Source organism: Fulmarus glacialis, unplaced genomic scaffold (assembly GCF_000690835.1).
Source record: "Fulmarus glacialis isolate BGI_N327 unplaced genomic scaffold, ASM69083v1 scaffold2462, whole genome shotgun sequence".
In the NCBI taxonomy this organism is placed as follows: Eukaryota; Metazoa; Chordata; class Aves; order Procellariiformes; family Procellariidae; genus Fulmarus; species Fulmarus glacialis.
The window spans coordinates 33,923-52,444 of NW_009199565.1; the positions used below are offsets into that span (position 1 = coordinate 33,923).

The window sequence follows — 18,522 nt, forward strand, 5'->3', positions numbered from 1 at the left end:
TTACCTACATCTACAGAACAATGTAAAGGAACATGGCCCTGTACATCCGACCTAAAGCATTTTAAGACTGCTGAAAGATGAACTGCAAATATGATAATATGATAATATATTACTGATTATCTAAGCCAAGTATTCGAAATCAGATAGCAAAGAAGAGGTGTCGAAGAGGTACTAAACACGCATGTAGAAATCATAAAGTTAAATTCCATGACAGGGGAAACGCCTACAATTCTATGTTCACTGAATAAATCTTCCCAATAGCTATAAACATCATAGCCTCTAGCTAAAAAAATTATGTTCTGGAACTAGAAAATCTATACAATTTATATTTTAAACTATGGTAAGAATGTAAGAATTGTTATACTGTAAAGTAATAGAATTAGATAAGTAGGAAAGACTAAGTGTCAAAAGCACTGCTTTTATCCCATGGTGAAAGCAGCAATGAAATAAATGGATCTAATCACTGCCTGCCCTGGCTTAAGATCCCAATATAGTTGCAGTATAATCGATAACCTCTCAGCAATCATCATAACCATTATAACAAAGAACTATTATGGATGACAGCTTTTACTGTAAGCCCTTCATCCCCTACACCCTCCCTGATAGGGCTTGGGTTTTTTTCAGATTAACTCTGTGAAAAGCTTAACAGCATATCAGGAACACTCTCTCCTCTCCTAGCATAAAAGCTTACAATTTGTACCGCTTTAGCCAAGTAACTATTCTATACTGATACCATAATTACAGAATAAATCTCTATTACAAAGAAGGCAAGGTGTTTTATCATTCCTGATACCAAAGTTCTCAGAGTTCATATAACCATGAGTGACAGGCTAATAACAAAATTATACATAAAAGTTATAATTTACTTCCCGTTTCATTTCTCACAGTAATAAGTCATCAATAAGTGTCAGAGTCTAAGACTCACCAGATTTAAAAATGAACTCAAACCAATCATAATGGTTAAGCTCAACTCCCTCGTACTCATTATGAGCCACTTGCAACACTAGCTAGTTCCCCAGAGGTTAAAGGATTTTAAACGAGAAATTGTTTCCCCTTTCACATTACGTACTTCTTCAGAGGCAGAGGATGTGTATTCAGCTTGTGCTGGCCTTGGAACTGAAAGCCCTGCTCCTGGCAAAGACACGTTAGACAGACGCCTCTTTCTTACTCCGCTGCAGTTATTTGGAATCTTGAAGGCACATCGCTTATGGTAGTTTAACCCACAACCTGAAAGAGAACGTTTTTTAGACAGAAAAACTCCCAACATTCCAAGTAAAAAAAATAGTACTAACATTTTCATAAAGCAGTTAAAGAGATGATTGAGGAAAACGGTAAAGGCAGAAATAGATTGTTCTGTTAAATTCTCTCTTTTAGCGTTCTTGATGCAATCCACAAAAACAGCTTTCTTTGCGCTACTTGCTATAATACTGGTCTCTAGTAATCCCAGCTCTACAAACAAGGTCTAAGACTCCAAAGCAGCTGAATGCCCTCCTCACTGCTACTCCCACCAGGAGGCTTTCATCACTCCCTCACTTTGGAGCACAAGAGCCAAGGAGAAGCCAGTGAGCAGGCAGCGTCGGTACCTGACAGCAGGCTGCAGAGTGCTCCGCAGCCAGCTGGATGAAGGCCATAAGGAAAGGGATTCCCCTTTGGGAGTCTCTCCAAAGTATGTGCTCCTTGTGCAAAGAACACATGCTTGTAAGCTAGCTATTTTTTCAAAGTGCGAAACAGGAACACTTCTTAAGTCATGTGCCCAAGGTCACACACAGTTTGCGTTAAAGCTGGGATTAGAACTCGGGTTTTCTGATGCACAACCCCTTCCAACTCTATGAAATACTACATTTATCTCGTGCTAACATATCGAACAAGATACAATTTCTTCTTCCTCATCTTATATAGATACACACACAGAAAAATACACTAAAAATCAGACTTACCTTCACATTTTAATCCTTGTCGTACCAAACCCCAAAGCATCTCTCCGCAGTAGTCACAAAAAGTAGGAGCCTTGTAGGAATGCACATAAAGTGCATGAGGACGAATCTGGAAATCTTCAACTGTAGCCAAAGCTTTTAAAAAACTGCAGTAAGTTATGGTTCTTGCCACAAGATCAACACGGATTTATGGAAAGAATATGTTGTTTAAAAAATGGCAGATTCAAAGAACACTAATGAGCTGTTTAGACATCAGCATTTTACTGTATACCGCTTAAATATGCATTTAGAAGATTACAGTTTTCAGTAACTTTTTTTATTGAGGAAAAAATCCGTTGGATTCCATAAGCTAATGACCACAACTGATCAACAGTATGAGTCACAATGCTGAAAACCTCGCTAAATTAAGACGGCAAATACAACAAGCTTTCTTAAAATCAACTTAACAGTAAACATTTGAAAGAGCAACTTAATTTTCAAGCTGTTTTGTAACCTACAAAATTTTCAAATGAAGGACAGTTCTACAGGTTAGATTTTTATCTTCTAAAGGACTTTTTCAGTAAAAGCTTATTACATTGAACTCTGTGTGTATTAAAACAGAACTGTGGATAGAGTTTCCATGGAACACTTAAAACTTCACTAGTAATGTTCTTTTTCTTAAACAAGCATAGATATATTTAAATGAATTTTTGTCATGAAATAAAAGCTGGACTAGTATCGAGCAGTTCTTTCAGACTTCGAGGACTAAGTGCCCAACTGGGGTTACGCACCCAACAGGGTATTGATGAAACACATACAATTCAAATCAGTTAGGGCTTGGGGGTTTTTTTGTCCTCGTTATTGAAGAGTACTACACGTTAATAACCACCACTCTAAGAACTGTATCGTTTAAAGGAAACTGTTTTCAAACACTACAATAACCCTTAAGACTCTGTCCTTATAGGTATGATTCAGGAACTATATTTATATGAAGCCTTTTAGCAGTATAAACCATCAATGGCAAAAGCTACAGAACAAAAAGACAGATGTAAGCACAAGAAAGACAACAGGGTTGGAAGAGCAAATCCTGAATCCTACCTGCATTTCAGCTTCAGTAATCATAATAAACAACTTATAATAATATAAATTCATATTTTTACAATTCAGATTTATATATAATAATAAACCTGAAGAAGATTAAAACACAACAATGAAACAATAACAACACTCAGTACTGAAGTATCAGTACCACTTGGATTTTCTTGGAAACCTCTACCCTGAAACAGTGACCCATTGTGAGACTTAAGTCAAAGAAGTCAAGGCAAGCATGATAATAATGTTCCATAAAGTCCTATTTTCTTTTAATCTACTGAATAAAGCACTGTTCCACTGTTACAACAATACCTACCAGAGAGTACAACCTCAACAAGATCTCCCTCATGTATCTCTTCTGCTGATGTAATCCGTTGCAAAATATTATCCGAGTTCAGGTCATGACGGAAGAGGAGAATTTTGTCATACATGCCAAAGAAACCACACTCTGGGAACTGCAATAGAAAGCAAACTTTAAATTAACACAGGCTCTTTGATAATCTTACCCATGAATATTTTTAATAACAGCTACAGAACTTCAGTGTTTTAAGTGTTCCATGGAAACAAAATTGATCTGCTTATTTCTGAGGAACTGAAGCATTTTCTGAAAAGTAGCATTAAAAGGTTACAAAAAAAAACCACCACCAAAAAAAAACCCAAATAAAACCCATCAATACCAACTTCTTCCCTGGTCCCCCCCCCCAACAGTGACACTTTTTTCCAAACCTGAAAAGAAAAAATGTTAGGGTTTTTGTTTCTTTGGGCTTTTAATCTCTCAGACCACCATAATCAGTCTGGCATCTGAAAGCCAATGCAGATCTTTCTAACTCAGATACCACCACCTGTAACCCTCATTTCACAGACATTCTGGTCAGGCAGGTATTCAGCTCAAGACACTCCAGCAGCACGTGCTACACTTCTCTTGAAGGGCAAGCTAAAAGAGGCTCCATGTCATTGTTCTACAACAGTTTAGATCCACAGATGCAAGAAAAGGAAAACTTGATTCCTGCCAAGGAAAGAAGATAATCGTGTATCTATTCCCTATGTGGATTTGCAATAAGTAACATGCCATTTTTCCATGACACTTCACTGAAAATAGCTTTCTTATTCTGTATTTTCTCCACTCTTCAAAATATTGTCAAGTGTGAGTAAAACTTCTTAAGACGAAAAGCTTAAAAGTAAACTGACAGTTCACAGAGAAAAAGAATGGGAATAGACCCTGGAGAGGAATGAGTACCAATCAACCAGCTCCTTTGTTTGGCCTTTTTGTTTAAACCAGAATTCAAACTCGAGGTGGCAACACACACACAGAATTGCTCCCCAGAAGAAAACAGGAAGAATGTGGGAAAAAGTATGGAAAAGCAAACAACAACCTTTCAATTAATTAGGTAACAGACTACAGTTTGGTAGTTTAGATCCTGCACAGTCAACATGTGACAGGGTCTAAACTGTGTGAAGCTTGTGGTATATTAATTGTCCTCAACTAAAGTAGTCAAAGAACTGTTTCTACCAAATCAAAGACATAATGAAGGCATCCGTCACACCCATTGTTTTCACACTCCCTTCTCATTCAGAGAGAAAATAATTCCCTCTTTCCGGTAGGAATTTTATCCAAATTATTAAGTTGGCCTTCTCTGCTTTGGTGTGCACACTGTACACATTTACATTACATGTAATACTGAAGAATCCCCATGCTCTGGAAAGCATATTATCTACTTGGACAGTCACAAAGAGCGGCAGAATTTGTGCCATTTAACCCATGCGAAAGCAAAAGATGGACCTGACAAAAACCAGTAGGTATTTAATCTGCAGCACCAAGAAACTAATTTACTGGGCTGATGCTAAACCGACAGGCTGCTTCCCCTGTCTCCCAGCTCACTCTTAGGTTCCCAACACAAATTCGATACTCTCTTGTACTCTGTACAGTAGCCATGATGGTACAGATATGACAGTAGCATTATATTCCCCTAAAACAGATGCTTTTTAAACCTTTAAACAATTGCTATTACTTAAAATCCTTTAGGTCATCTGGAATTGCCTGTAAGAACTCTCTGATCGTACTATATTTCAGCATACTCATCCGCTGATTCATCTTGATAAATAGCAAATATCCATGAATATTCTGAAAATTACATTTTTCCAATCTCCCAAAGATTATTTGTATTAGGAAAGCAAGTAAAAAGCTTGAGAATTAGCTGTGCTGCTCAAATACGTGTCTCAGTATCTCTGCAAGTATGCACAGGACTTGACTTTATATTCAGAGCATGCATAGATACAGCACGCTAGTAATTCTTCCAAGGGAACTGGCAGTTCTTCATATCTGAAACAGTGCATAAACCTGCTTTAAGCTCTAACTCAAAATTCCACTGTACCTCAATTAACAAGAAAACAAGTTATACTTACGTTTTTTTAGTAAGTGCTGTGAGGTTTTATTCCTTGATACTATATACACTGTTTAGCCAGGTATCACATCTTAATGCTAGTATCAACAAGAGAAAGCTACCACATCAATGCTACAATCAATTGTATCCTCAAGACAACTTCTATTTATAGCATATCAATTGCATCATGCTGCTGAAAAACTTAATTCCAACAAAAGCGAGGAAAAAAAAAAAAAATCAACGTGAATACAGTATGTATCTGCCTGCAGACAAACATGACTCTCTTTATTAATGCTGATATTAATTTCAGCTGCCAGGAGGGACAATAGATGATTCAGAAAATCAGTGTGAGCTATTGCCTCTTTCTATTAAATTCACAGAAGTACCTAAAAACCACAGATTTTAAGGAACCTCTAAGATATTTCAGAGGCTTAAGTCTCCTTCTTTTGATAAAAATATGTCTTTGTTTATTTTTTTCATTCTTTGAGACCATAAACCTATAATGCAGCTGCCAGAACATCCCTACACATAATCCCCCACCCGAGTAACCGAGGTCACACAATCATATACCAAGAAGCACTTATTTTAAATGCTATGACCGTATGTGTTCTGCATGTGACACCATTTACCCATTCTCATGTACAAATCTTGGATTTATTAAAATGTTTTAAACATACCACATTAATTTTGGTGACTAAAAAGCATCAGCTGACACAATAAACAAAAGTTACAGATGAATATTCAAATCCTCTCTGTGACAGCAAGTGTAATCATTAAAAATATGAGACATTACATTCCTTAGAAAGCAGCATCAACATTAATTCCAAAGTTTGTAAATAACAGCATAATGCCTATAATTAAGATCTGGTTGTCAAATAAATTCCAGACTTAAAGGCTAAATTAATTTATATGGAATAAAAGTACTGTAAAAAAAGGCAAAATCATCTATTATAGATTGTTAGAACTGTGGGCATCAACATCCTCGTTTGGTTCTACGTTAATTAAATTGACCTTTTAAGCTGTGTATCATGTATGCTTATGACACTGTAGTTACATGTTTTATTGCCCTCTTCTCTCAAAACAAGTATGCATACATATGGATGAAATGACTGTGAAAAGTTGTGTGTTTTTGTAACTGTAATATTTAACCTCATAAAAGATAATTCCTCTATTTACAAGCTTCAGCTTGACCAGTAGCTTCTAGACTAAGATGCAGAATCACAAGCCCAGGCGTAACAAGACTAACAATAACCTATGCTAGTATTTATTGCAAGAAGTCTATCACTAAACACAAGACTCTGTATACAGTTTCTGTAGATATATGTGACAGACTTCACCCAGGACACATTCTTCTATGCATTGTGCATGACTAATCTCCATTTCTGAAACAATCATTCCAAAAACTAAAAGTGTTAGAATAGAGGTAACCTGTTCATTCGTACTACAGAGTTGCAGTTGCTACAAGGTTTTCCACAACAGGGACACGCATAGCTGAGGAACCTTGCAACAGCTTCCTTACCTATCCTGCCTGTTAGGTTAGGTGCTCGTCTGCACATCCATAAAGCAGTGCAGAGGAACAACGCAGGTGGGGCAGCCCATATAACACCCTGCCTCGCTCCTCCCGGCCCATCACGGGAGCCATCAGCCCATCTCCACATGCCAGAGGAGCACAGAGGCACAAGGCCAGGCAGGGAACCCAAATTAAGGACTCCAAGGAAAGGATATCCTGTCCAGGCCCTTCCCAGGGCTGTTACAGGAGAGCCTCAGCCCCAGTTTCCAGCCATAACACCCATCAAGATAAGTCAACACTGGAGCACCTTTTGAACTGAGAGGTGTTGCTGCCCAATGGTATGGGACACATTATAAGATGCCAGGGAATTATGATTGTACAAGACTTTTTACGGGATGTTTATGGAAGGAACCAAAGGCAAGGAAAGAGGTGATTCAGGGAGGAACAAAGGTGGGGAAAAAATAGAGTGATAAGAAGATATAAAAGACTGGTCACCTGTAAACAGGGACTGGTCACCTGTAAACAGGGACTGGTCAGAACAATTGTCTGGCCATGCCCTGTGCCTGATCAGCACCGTCTGTCCTATCTTTTCACTAAATTCCATTTCTAACTATTTTCCTGGATGATGGGTTCTCATTCTGAGCGCATGTGTGTGCATGGGGAGTCTGAGTGCCAGCAACTGGAGCCAGACCACAGGCCAGAGTACCCACATGTCTGTGGTGCCAGCGACTGGAGAGACCAGAGTGAAATCAAGAGCTCGAATATCCAGGTGCCAGCAACTGGAAAGACCAAGCCCGCCAGCCGCTACTGGGCAAAGAGTGCCTGAGCCCAGCTGCTGGAGACATCCACATTTTTTTGTTGTTGCTGTTTTTTTGTTGGGGGGGGAGGGGCGGGGGCACAGCGAGAGGGGGGAATGTTTTCCCACTATCAGACCTTCATCCTGAACCACCAGAGAAGGGTACAGTATGAGACCATTAATGTTGTTTGTGTTCATGTGAGTGCTCTGTGTGTCTGCCTGTGTCGATCTGCATATATACACATATGTGTTGTACACCTGTATCCAAGGGCCTGTGCCTACTGGGAATATGTGGTCAGTCTTGCTACTGGTTGCACCTGGAGCATGGAGCTGCAGTAGCCTCGCCTCTGCCAGGAGGCTGTCGGATTCAATCATCCCTAACAAAACTTCTGAAGTTTGATGAGCAAGTCCTGCCCTTTCCTTGCACTGCCCCCCCGCCCAAGATTCCCCATTATAAAAGAACAGACCCTAACACAAAGATGCCTCTGACTGCTCCTTTCCACACACTTCAGCTCAGTTTACTCTCCTCTGTCCCCACTACAGTCCTGTGCGCCCAAGCAATGGAAGCGCTGGCTGGCTGCCCTCTGCATGGCCGGCCCTGATGAGCTGCAGGTGGCCTGTCAGAGCCCGTGTCTAAGGCACTTGGCCAGGCTTCGATGGGGGGAGCTGTGCAAGCAGCTTAGCTCCTTACAGACGTGCAGCGCCCTGCTCTCTCTTCCGCTCCCCAGTACATTTGGGAATACAGCATTCCTTGCCAGCACCTTAGCCAGAAGGCTATGTGCAGCCTGCTGGCCAAGGATAACCTCATCGATTAACAAGGTTTTTATTTCAAGTGGTATCTTTTAACAGAATTTTTATGCAAAGCTTAAACTATGTTCAAGTTGTACACTACCAAATTCTTCTCTCTTGTACTGCAGTGAAGTACAGCTTTTATAGCCTTCCTTATGCTCAATTACATGAAGCTGTTAACGAAGAACACTATCCAGTTCCTTTGAAGTGTTAAGAGCTCATAATGTAAACTTGAAAACAAGACTCAAAGCAGAATTTTTTTAAAGCCTGTTTTATCTTACGGGATTATACAGCTATTACCTTCCTGCATAAAAGCCCAAAGTATCTGCACAGTGACTCAGAACATACTGCTAATCCCAGTATTACTATGTTTCCTAAAAGCAAAAAGATGACCGTTCCCAGTGTTAACAGTTCCAAAAGAGCATCTAACTACAGGAAATCACTTGTGGGAAGTCTATGTATGCAACAGACTGCGCCAAAATTAATCTCTGGTACACCAATATCATCAACTTACGTAAAGAATGTATGCAATCCTTTGTACTTGGGTGGTACTAGAACAAGTAACACTACTAGTGCATTATTGCGGTTACACTGAGAAAAACAATTGGTGTTATCTAGAATGCTTATACTGTAAGTGTTACAGTATGTCTAGTTTTAATTGATAGTGCATTACACCGTTCTTTTTACCCAGAAGAATTCAATATACAGCAGCCAGTATTGCTGGAGTGAAACATAACTGAGGCTTCTTTCTATCTTGGCAGTAACTGAAAAATCCCTCTACTTCAAGTTCCAGGACTTACTTTACAAAGTTCTGGACTGGTCGCCAAAAATTCACACTAGGGAAAAGTGTAGGCGGATATTGTTTCAAGGTCCAATATCTCATGACCCATCATAACTCAAAACAAATGCTTCAAACCACTGAAAGTTAATTCCAAAGTCTAATGGTGCAAAACACCCATTACCTTGGAAAGTCTTTTCGTTCACTGAAATCACTCCAATCTATTATCCTGCAACCCTACCCAGCTATTCACTCCCACTCTTCAGAATCGTGTGCCAAATCACATTATCACACAGACAATTAGCTTCAAACATGTTGCATGAGATCTTTCCCTCACCAGATGCCTCAGTACAGACATACTTGGACTACTGCTTGGCTAGGTTTTCCAGCATGCAAACCTATGACCATGCTGGAAATGCTAATCTGCCCCACATATAGCAGCTCCATGCCCCCAGTACTCCCCAGCTCCCATCTTCTCACAGGCATAATTGCTTCTCATGCCTCAAGTCTCTATTACTCTGCTGCCTTATTTAGCTCATATGAAGACGGCAGAAGACAAGTCAAGAAGGCAGACCAACAGGGGGGAAAAAGATTTGAGCACAGCTGATGAATACAAAACATGATTTACGTTAATTTTAGAGCCATTCAAAAATAAGCACCATGAACTATTACAAGCTTAACCTGGAGAAAAATCCAGAAGGATGGTTGCAGTACTGTTACCTATTCATTACACCAAATTAAGTTGTTACTGCAAGAGTTGTAGAGACCCTTTTGTAATATGGATGGATTGTAATATGATCCTTGTAATACCATTCTTTTACTTCTCAATATTTTATTAGTAAAACATCTGTTAACACTTAAGAAATCATATTAAGCTTCAAGTCAACACCTCTGCCACAATTTGGTTAGATAGTTCCCCATTACCATGACAGTGTCCAAACTTTTGGAAGACAACTCATGCTCATTTCACATGTTTTGGTCTTTTCACAACATGACAATTTAAAGTATTTTAAAACAAACACTTTTTTCCCCTTCAGCAGCCGTCATTGAAGAGCTAGCTATTCAAACTAGATTAATACAGCCTGATTAAAACTTGAGTTCTTAGGTATACGAATAATATAGGTATACAGTTAATTGTCACTTGGTTAGAAAATTCTACAGATATACTTGTGCGTTCTTCAGGTCAAGTTTTTTTTCCCCTGATTATCAGAGCAAAATGTTTGAACACATCTCCTCATCTCCCTTCCCCTCATCCCCCACTCTACTTCATCTTCAAAGGAAACTGGCTAGTTTTCCAAACAATCCAAGGACTTCAGTCATATTTCAATTATCAAAAATGAAATCCCACCTAGTCTAATTAAAATAATAGGCAGGACTATCAAAAAAGTGCATACATACTGATAGGATCACATTCAATTCAGATTATTCAAATTATTGACCAGGGAATACAATACACCAGGACTAAAACATTTATAAAAACAATGAAAGTATGAAACTACAGAAACAGTGAAGACTCACAAGCAGGTGTAATATGCAAAATTTAACTCCTTTTAAACACAGCTATACTTCCACTGATTGTGTTCTCAACACCTTACGCAGTTCAGAGTCTTGAAGAAATAAATACGAGTGTGTACATGTTAAGTACCTGTGTAAGTGGCTATTGACAGATTAAGGCCTGAATTCAGCCAAGTCGAAACAGCATAATGTGGCAGGAAACAATCACAGAATTAAAACTAGTAAGAAAGCATAAGTACTGTTGGGAGAGGAGACGACATTTAAGGTAAACAATGACACCTTAAGGACTCTGCCTATAGAGAGAAAGATGCCCAAAAAACCCAACATGGAAAAAATAGCCAAAAAATAAGATGAAAGAACAAAGAAAGCCAGTAATCAAGCAGAAATGAGATTATACACAATCATTAATTTGCTGCTGAGAGAGAGACAATTACACATGCAGTTGAAAGAGGGTGATCATGTTAGGATGAAGAAAAATTAAGACAACAAAAATATTTTTGCTAGAAAAAGCAAAGACACCAAACACACAAGAGTTACAGGAATCAAGATGAAAGCAAAAAGTGCTAGATGAGGGTTTCAAGCCTATACATAAGCATGACAATTTTGAGACTACTTCAAAGAAAGAAATGTAAAAAACCCATACTACATATGGAAGAGTTCAGCAATAGCAGAATTGTAAACATTGTTGGTGGAGAAGGTTTAAGAACAAACCTGAAACAGGCAGGCCACAGAAAGAAAAGTTACTTTTGGAGGTGAACTAAATAAGACACAAGATAGACCAAAAAATACTAGGCTGGATCAAGTTCAGTAAGAAAAAGATAAACAGACAGGAAACAAGTGCAGCAAACATGAATGAAACACTCGAAATATATAAGGGCAGAGAAAGAAGAGGAAGAGAATGAGAAAATAAGTTTGGTTTGGCTTTTTTTTTTTCTTTTTTTAAATTTAAGACATATGAGAGCACCATGTTATGAAAATACAGAAGAAAAATCCAAGAGAGGTTTGTTAATCAGTAAGACGTAAGAAATACCCCTTTGACTTTGCTAAGTGGTGACCGTTTGGGTGGGTTCAGTGAAGTGGAAAAAGAAAAACTAGTTTGGAAGATTAAGAAACAGATTGTACAGGTAAACAGTGTAACAGTACTCAAGTCAAAGAGAAGGCAACGGTTAGAAAGGATTACAAGAATTTCAAGCAAACACCTTAAGGTAGAAGGGCAACTGGCCTACTTCAGAGCAAAATGTAGCAAAGCCATTGGAGGAAAAGCATGTAAAGAAGGAGGATGCTGAATATGACTGAAAATGAAAAGGATGAAGGGCAGGTTTGTAGATGAAAAAGGTAGATAAGGGAAGTTTCAGAATCATGAAAGTAAAGATTCATAAGTTTAAGAAAAAAGTTATGATAAATCTTGCAGGTACTGATACTACACAAGTAATAGCACGGAACAATCAAATGTTTTTCATTTATAGCTATTAGTTTAACTAGAACAAAATAAGTAAGGTAGAATAAAGCCTTTATAGCATGCTGTCCTACATAATTCTCAGTTTGCAGCCAGTGGAGTATCACCATATGCGAGTTTCTAGTTTTAAGCTAGTAAGCCCCATGTTCTACTTCATGCCCTCTCATGTGAGGAATGAAAGAACAGTATTTAAACACAAAAATGGATTAAGAACTTGCCTCTCTAATATCTGATCATTGTGCAAGGACACACACTGTCCATCTGCAACTTATGCTACACATTTTTCTGCTTTAAACACACTCCCCCTATTCCAGCAGTCATATCTGTTCATGCTTTGGTTCCTCTTCAGACTCCCCCTGAGAACTGTATGTCTGGTACTTTAATATACAGCAATCTATATAAGGAATGAACAGAGAAGATAGATTGAGACTATAACCAAGAATCTTTTGAAGCATCCCCATGAAGTCTAAAGTTTGGGTTTTCTGAGGACTTCTATTAAGCATTCCAATATACAATACCCCTAACATAGCGCTCCCCAAATTTAACTTTAAACTTGAAAAAAAAGTTTTTGCTCCTCTTCTGATGTTTAGAATATTTTTAACAGAGCTAACAGACACATGAAATATTTGCATTACTCCTGTCGCTCTCCTTGCGGACACGTCTCTTTAGTTTCAGTTCTGCTGATGCTACTTTTAATTACCCTTCTGCAAAACCTTAACAAGTTACACCGAACAGCAGTGTCTGAAGCAGGAAGCACAGCTTACCATCAACAATACAGCAAGAATGGCAATACAGAAATCGCTATGAAAACACATTAAGTAAACACAGTACTTATTTCCTAACTAAACTGCTCTCAAACACAGGCTTTTGCAGGATTGAAGATATTTCTCCTTTTTCATTAAAGAAGTGCAACAGTAAATAGACACTGCTAACTACAGAACTATCACAAGAACAAACTATACAGTGCCCTGAAGTTCAGAGCCAGGAACTGGTCAAGAAAAGACAATTTAAGCAGGCTGTGGCACATCAAAGGAAAGGGAAGCTTTAATACTGTTGAATCTCAAAGGCATACCCAGTAGCTTCAAAGCTTCCAACTGGAAAAAAGAGGCAGCCATATGCATGACAGTACAGAGAAGAACACGTTTAAAATTTTTACATAAATACTAAAATATCTATATATTAATACTAGAATATTTAATATGCTTGCAACAGTCACCAGACCTAAAAGGAAAAAAGTCACGGCAGGACATATTGCTGTCAAATAGACGGTGGAGGGAGGATACTGCCACTTGTGCACTGGCTGCAAAACCACTTATGAAAGATGAATCCACCACACATAAGGTTGTTTCCTGATCAGTTTGCTGCCTGCAAACATGTTCTCACTGAGCAGTCATTTACTGGTAGCATCAGCTGCAGGAGAGCATAAACTGAATCAAAAGAGGAAAACTGATCGTGAAATCCTCATCGGTTCTGCAGTAGATTAGGTTCAGCATATAAGAAGTTTCTTAAGCTATAACAAGAACTTGAGCTAAATTTTTAGCTGAGCCTGCCAAAAGAACAGAAATGAAAAAGAAAAATAAGCGTGAATGTATTTGTTTTCATCTTTCTTTAAGACAGAAGACAGGAAATATGCAGATGCAAGGAGAAGTAGTTGATTCAGAAAGAAAAAGCGGGCCCTAAAATGGCTGCGAAAAAGTGCACCTAACATGCATGGTACAAAAAAAAAAAAAAAAAGTTGACCCAAATAACTTGTCTCTTCAGAAAGGAACTAACATGCTGAACTATGCTTTGGTAGCCCATAAAGTTATTATGAAATCAGGTTGCTTGCCAACTATTTTGTAAAAATATGGAAGATGCAGTAAGTTGTGAGATGGGGAAAAAAGATACACAAGCATATGCAAATGAGAGTTCATATAACGTTTGCATTTACTTTCCTTCAAGCTATTAAGTGAAAAAGAACCACCTAATAAAACCAATCAACTGTAAATACCAATCACAACAATGAAAGACATGGAGAAAACAATTCCCTACAAAATAATCTACCTTCAACTCCCTCCCTCTCATCCACCCCTGGCCTTGAGGGAAAAGAGCAATTATTTCTTCATTATTTTATGAAACAACATTAACTACTTTTCAGGTTGCTTAGTAGGATCTAACCTACCTAACCTAAATAAAGATAAAACTTGGATGCAAAACCAGCAAGATCAATGTTATTTCCTTCCTACAGAGTCAGAACTTGCAACAGCTTAGCCAAGACACATTTGAAAAGTATGCTAAGATTTTTTTATTTCTTTATCAACCCTCTTTCAGTAGAAATTACGCTGATAATAGTCCTCTCATGAAAGAGTAACACATGTACTCCTTATATGGAATAACAATACTAGGACAGTCTTAACTGTCTGGCGGGGTTTTTAATTATTAACTAGAAACAAAAAGAAAAGCTAGTATCATGCAACTCTGCAGGCCTGCAGTACATTTCTGTAGCCACAATTGGTCCTTTCATTACAGCTGGCTATGCTGTTCCATGAATACAACTTAACAGTAGTAAGCATAAACTAGTAAAAACCTAAGATATCAGTGACAATCACTGAAAGGAAAAAACATACTCTCCATATTTTGAAAACTAATTCTTGCAGAAAATGTACTGCTATATATTCTTTTACTAGATTTCACAAGCAAGAAAGTAACAGGAGGGTTTACTCCGTTTAAATTAAAAGCTTCGATCTTGGGAGTTTACAAAATTTCTTTGTGCATAATTGCAAACATCTAACATGGATGTTTGTCACTGTACCAAACTTCTTGGCACATTCCAGTCACACGTTGTTATTACTAGCAGTCTGTTACAAAACAACTGTTGCCATCAGTGGTAGTGTTATACCGTACCTTCTGGTAAACTATAGAGCACACGAGGTCTTTAACAGCAGAGAGGGACAGGTCCTGAGCTTCAATGGTGACAGTCTCTCGAGTGAGACCAATCTGCAGAAGGAAGGAGACCCCATGCATAGAGCCCCGGGAATTGGTGAGGCTCTGGGTACTGAAACTGCCATTGGAGAGACGACTGGAGAGCCCCGACTGGGGACTTGAAGACAAAGTTGGGGTTTGTGGTGCAGCAGCATGACACGTAGGTGGGGAAAACTTCTGTAAGGATGGGGGAGAAGAGTCGTTTGCTGACATCTGACTTGCTTTACTCTGTCGAGATCTCCCTAGTAGTCAAATTCTAAGAAAAATATGTTGTCAGTTCTTGGTTTGAAATGAAAACAAGGATAATGTAACTTTCCCTTTCTTAGTTCAGCAAAATGCCCCTGACCAGTAAAACTTAATTTTCCCTTTCATTCTGTGCAAGCCAAAGAGTAAAATAATTTCAACTGTAAGTTACTTTAAATTAAAGGTTCTCCTTCCGCAGTTACAATCAGCTGATCAAAAGCAGATTGCCTGTCCTTTAGCACCACGTCTGGACAACAGAGGCTTACAAAAAGGCCTCACAGAAATACATCAGCTCTGCTGTTTTATACTTGTCCTTCATTTTTATGTATTAAAAAAAAAAGCTGGAAACACAGATGGAAATAAATGTTGGTAACTCATTAAAAGTATCCTCATTCACCTAATTCCACAGATCATATCTTAAATGCAGACTCATCTTCATGTAGATAGCCTTTTAGAATGAAAACAAAGAGAAAAGTGTATCCTTGAGCAACAACAGAAGTCCACGTATGGGATGAATCTATTCCTCCTTCAGAAAGTCTTCTCTGAATTCACAGGACACGGTTAACTTGGAGATCAGTGAAGGTATCTGATTTCATTTTTATAAAATATTTCAGCTCACAAAATGCAGAGGCAGAATGTCTGAAGACACAATCACATTAAATGTAATCTCTAGCTTCACCCAGATAATCTCCAGCATTTTGAAACGTTGTACTCTGCCTGTAGGGGAAAAGATAAAGTTGTTATTTCACATGAAACGCATAAAATTGCATAGCAACGTCATAACCACTCTACTTTGAAGCAGCAGGATCACCAATTCCTTGTACTCAAGTATGTTAAGTTAGTAACATTTTGTACTTAAAACCTGAACTTAACTGCTTTCCCACTATATGACACATAAGACAAATCAGACCTAACACTGCCCAATACGTTACCACATCTTTTAATTAACGGTAATTTAGCAGAGCAAAGCACCTAAGTGTTAAGTGGGGGGGGAAGAAAAGGAAAAAAAAAAAGGGGGGAATAGACCACAGCTCTGCTCTGTAGCTGTATACTGAGAAGCTGGTGGGTAGGAAAGGAAATGTATTAAATGCATCAAAATGTCCAAAGAAACATAATGTCAAAACTCAAAAAACCTCCATGTAGCATGTACTCAGGATACCATTTTAACACTTTTATTTAAGACAACTGAAGAACATCTTGCACAAACTGTAACTGTAGGAAGATATGCATAGCATACAATTGAGCATTGGCTCCTTTGAAAAAAAAAAATCATTTAATGCTCACATGTCTGATTAAAAAAGCAAGTCTGCTACAACCTTTTAAAATAAATCATTTCATGAGCACGGGCTCAAAATACTTGTTACAAGATGCTGTGCTGCCTGATTCGATATTTCAAGCATTTCATGAGCAACTGAAATGCTCGAAAAAAATAATTTTTAGATTCCCCGTGCAACTTATGCCACAGAAAACGTTAGCTGTGAATGCAAAAGCGGTTCAAGTACATAGATACTACATATCACTTACAGTTTTTAAAGGAGCACAGATCTATACAGGACACCAAAATCAATAAGCTCACGTATTTTTTCCTTCTCTTACCTACAAAAAAATCTCAGAAAGAGTATTACTAAGATTAAATGAAATGAAATTTTAGAAAAGAAATGCCACAGTTTATCACACACAATATAAACTGTCCTTACTAGAAATAAGGCTGATAACTGGTAAAACAGACCATTTAATAGATTACTGGTATTTACCAGTGTAATAACTCAACACCCCACTGCCATTGCATTCTAAAAGGTAGATAAGGAAAGAGAGGTACATGAATTGCAGTACTGGAAGGAAAATAAGCTCTTGGTTCTGTGATAAAAATTCCTAACAGGAGCTCCAGAAGAGAGAACAAATTGATTTCAGCACAGGTATCTACAAACTGTTGCCTTCAAACACTCAAGAGTTGCTGGACATTTACCAGCCTGAAAAGACAACTTCTGCCTTAAAGAACACACTAAACACAGATGTGTTAGTTACACGTTAGACACAGATGAAGATCATAAATAGGAAGAATAAGGGCAGCAACAGTAACATTGAAGCACCTTTCTCAAGAAAGCTCCACAGTGCCTTCAACTTTGCTTGAGAATGACTTATTTTTCTTTTCTACATATTGCTTTTCTCTCCCTCACTTCTCACAGATACCACTCTTCTCCACAGATACAGACAGCAAACACCAAGCCTTAGGGGTGGATCTGAATTAAAAAACAATAATGCCTAACTAATGTAACAGAAAATGGAAAAGCCATATGATGTGAAAGAATTAACGGGTCTACTAAGCAAGTTTAATTTAGACAGTAAAAACACGCTGCGAAAGCTCACCTACAGCTGCCTAATTAGAATGTTAATTATATTTACCAAAAGCATGATGCATTTGCATTTACAAAGCCTTTTCATACCAAGTGTATTTGCATATAAGCCTTTAATGAAGTTTATTTTTGCTACTTGGTAGGAAAGAATGGATCTTTCTAAGAAAGGAAAACCATAGAAACTGCTTACTTTGTAGTCAGGATAAACTGATTCTGAACATCAAATAAAATAAGTGCATATCGAAATTCATATTCAATCCGACGATTCCGTATTTTTTAATATATATAAAAAAACCCCTAAGCCTCAAAAAGCAGAGAGACACAAGGGCTATGAAGGGAGCCCATCTGAATGGATCTTTCTAAGAAAGGAAAACCATAGAAACTGCTTACTTTGTAGTCAGGATAAACTGATTCTGAACATCAAATAAAATAAGTGCATATCGAAATTCATATTCAATCCGACGATTCCGTATTTTTTAATATATATAAAAAAACCCCTAAGCCTCAAAAAGCAGAGAGACACAAGGGCTATGAAGGGAGCCCATCTGCCCCTACTGCTTCCAAACCAAGCAGCTCTCAGGCAGCTTCTCCAACATCTGGCACTTAATTCGCCCTCCTTTCCCCCTGCTAGGCACGACCCGGACTTCGAGCCCGCTCCAAGCAGCTCCTCTCGCTCTTCTTACCCCCGCGGGAGCTGGTCGCTTTCCCGGTTCCCGCCGGGAGGGACCGAAGCC

The 18,522-nt window shown here is 38.4% G+C and overlaps 1 protein-coding gene across 2 annotated transcripts in view; it reads right to left on the reverse strand.

Annotated features, from left to right (window-relative positions):
* PRKD3 (protein kinase D3) overlaps nt 1–15,404 on the reverse strand; it is a 40,184-nt gene extending 24,780 nt beyond the window's left edge. The window contains exons 1-4 of one of the 2 annotated variants that reach the window (XM_009573286.1): nt 15,114–15,404; nt 3,322–3,460; nt 1,938–2,069; nt 1,070–1,227 (exon numbers count right to left, since the gene is read on the reverse strand). In XM_009573286.1, the coding sequence (XP_009571581.1) occupies nt 1,070–1,227; nt 1,938–2,069; nt 3,322–3,460; nt 15,114–15,404 (720 nt within the window). Of the gene's footprint in view, nt 1–1,060; nt 1,228–1,937; nt 2,070–3,321; nt 3,461–15,113 lie in introns of both variants that reach the window. The other variant, XM_009573285.1, reaches the window with a different exon arrangement.
* Between the last annotated feature and the right edge of the window lie 3,118 nt (nt 15,405–18,522).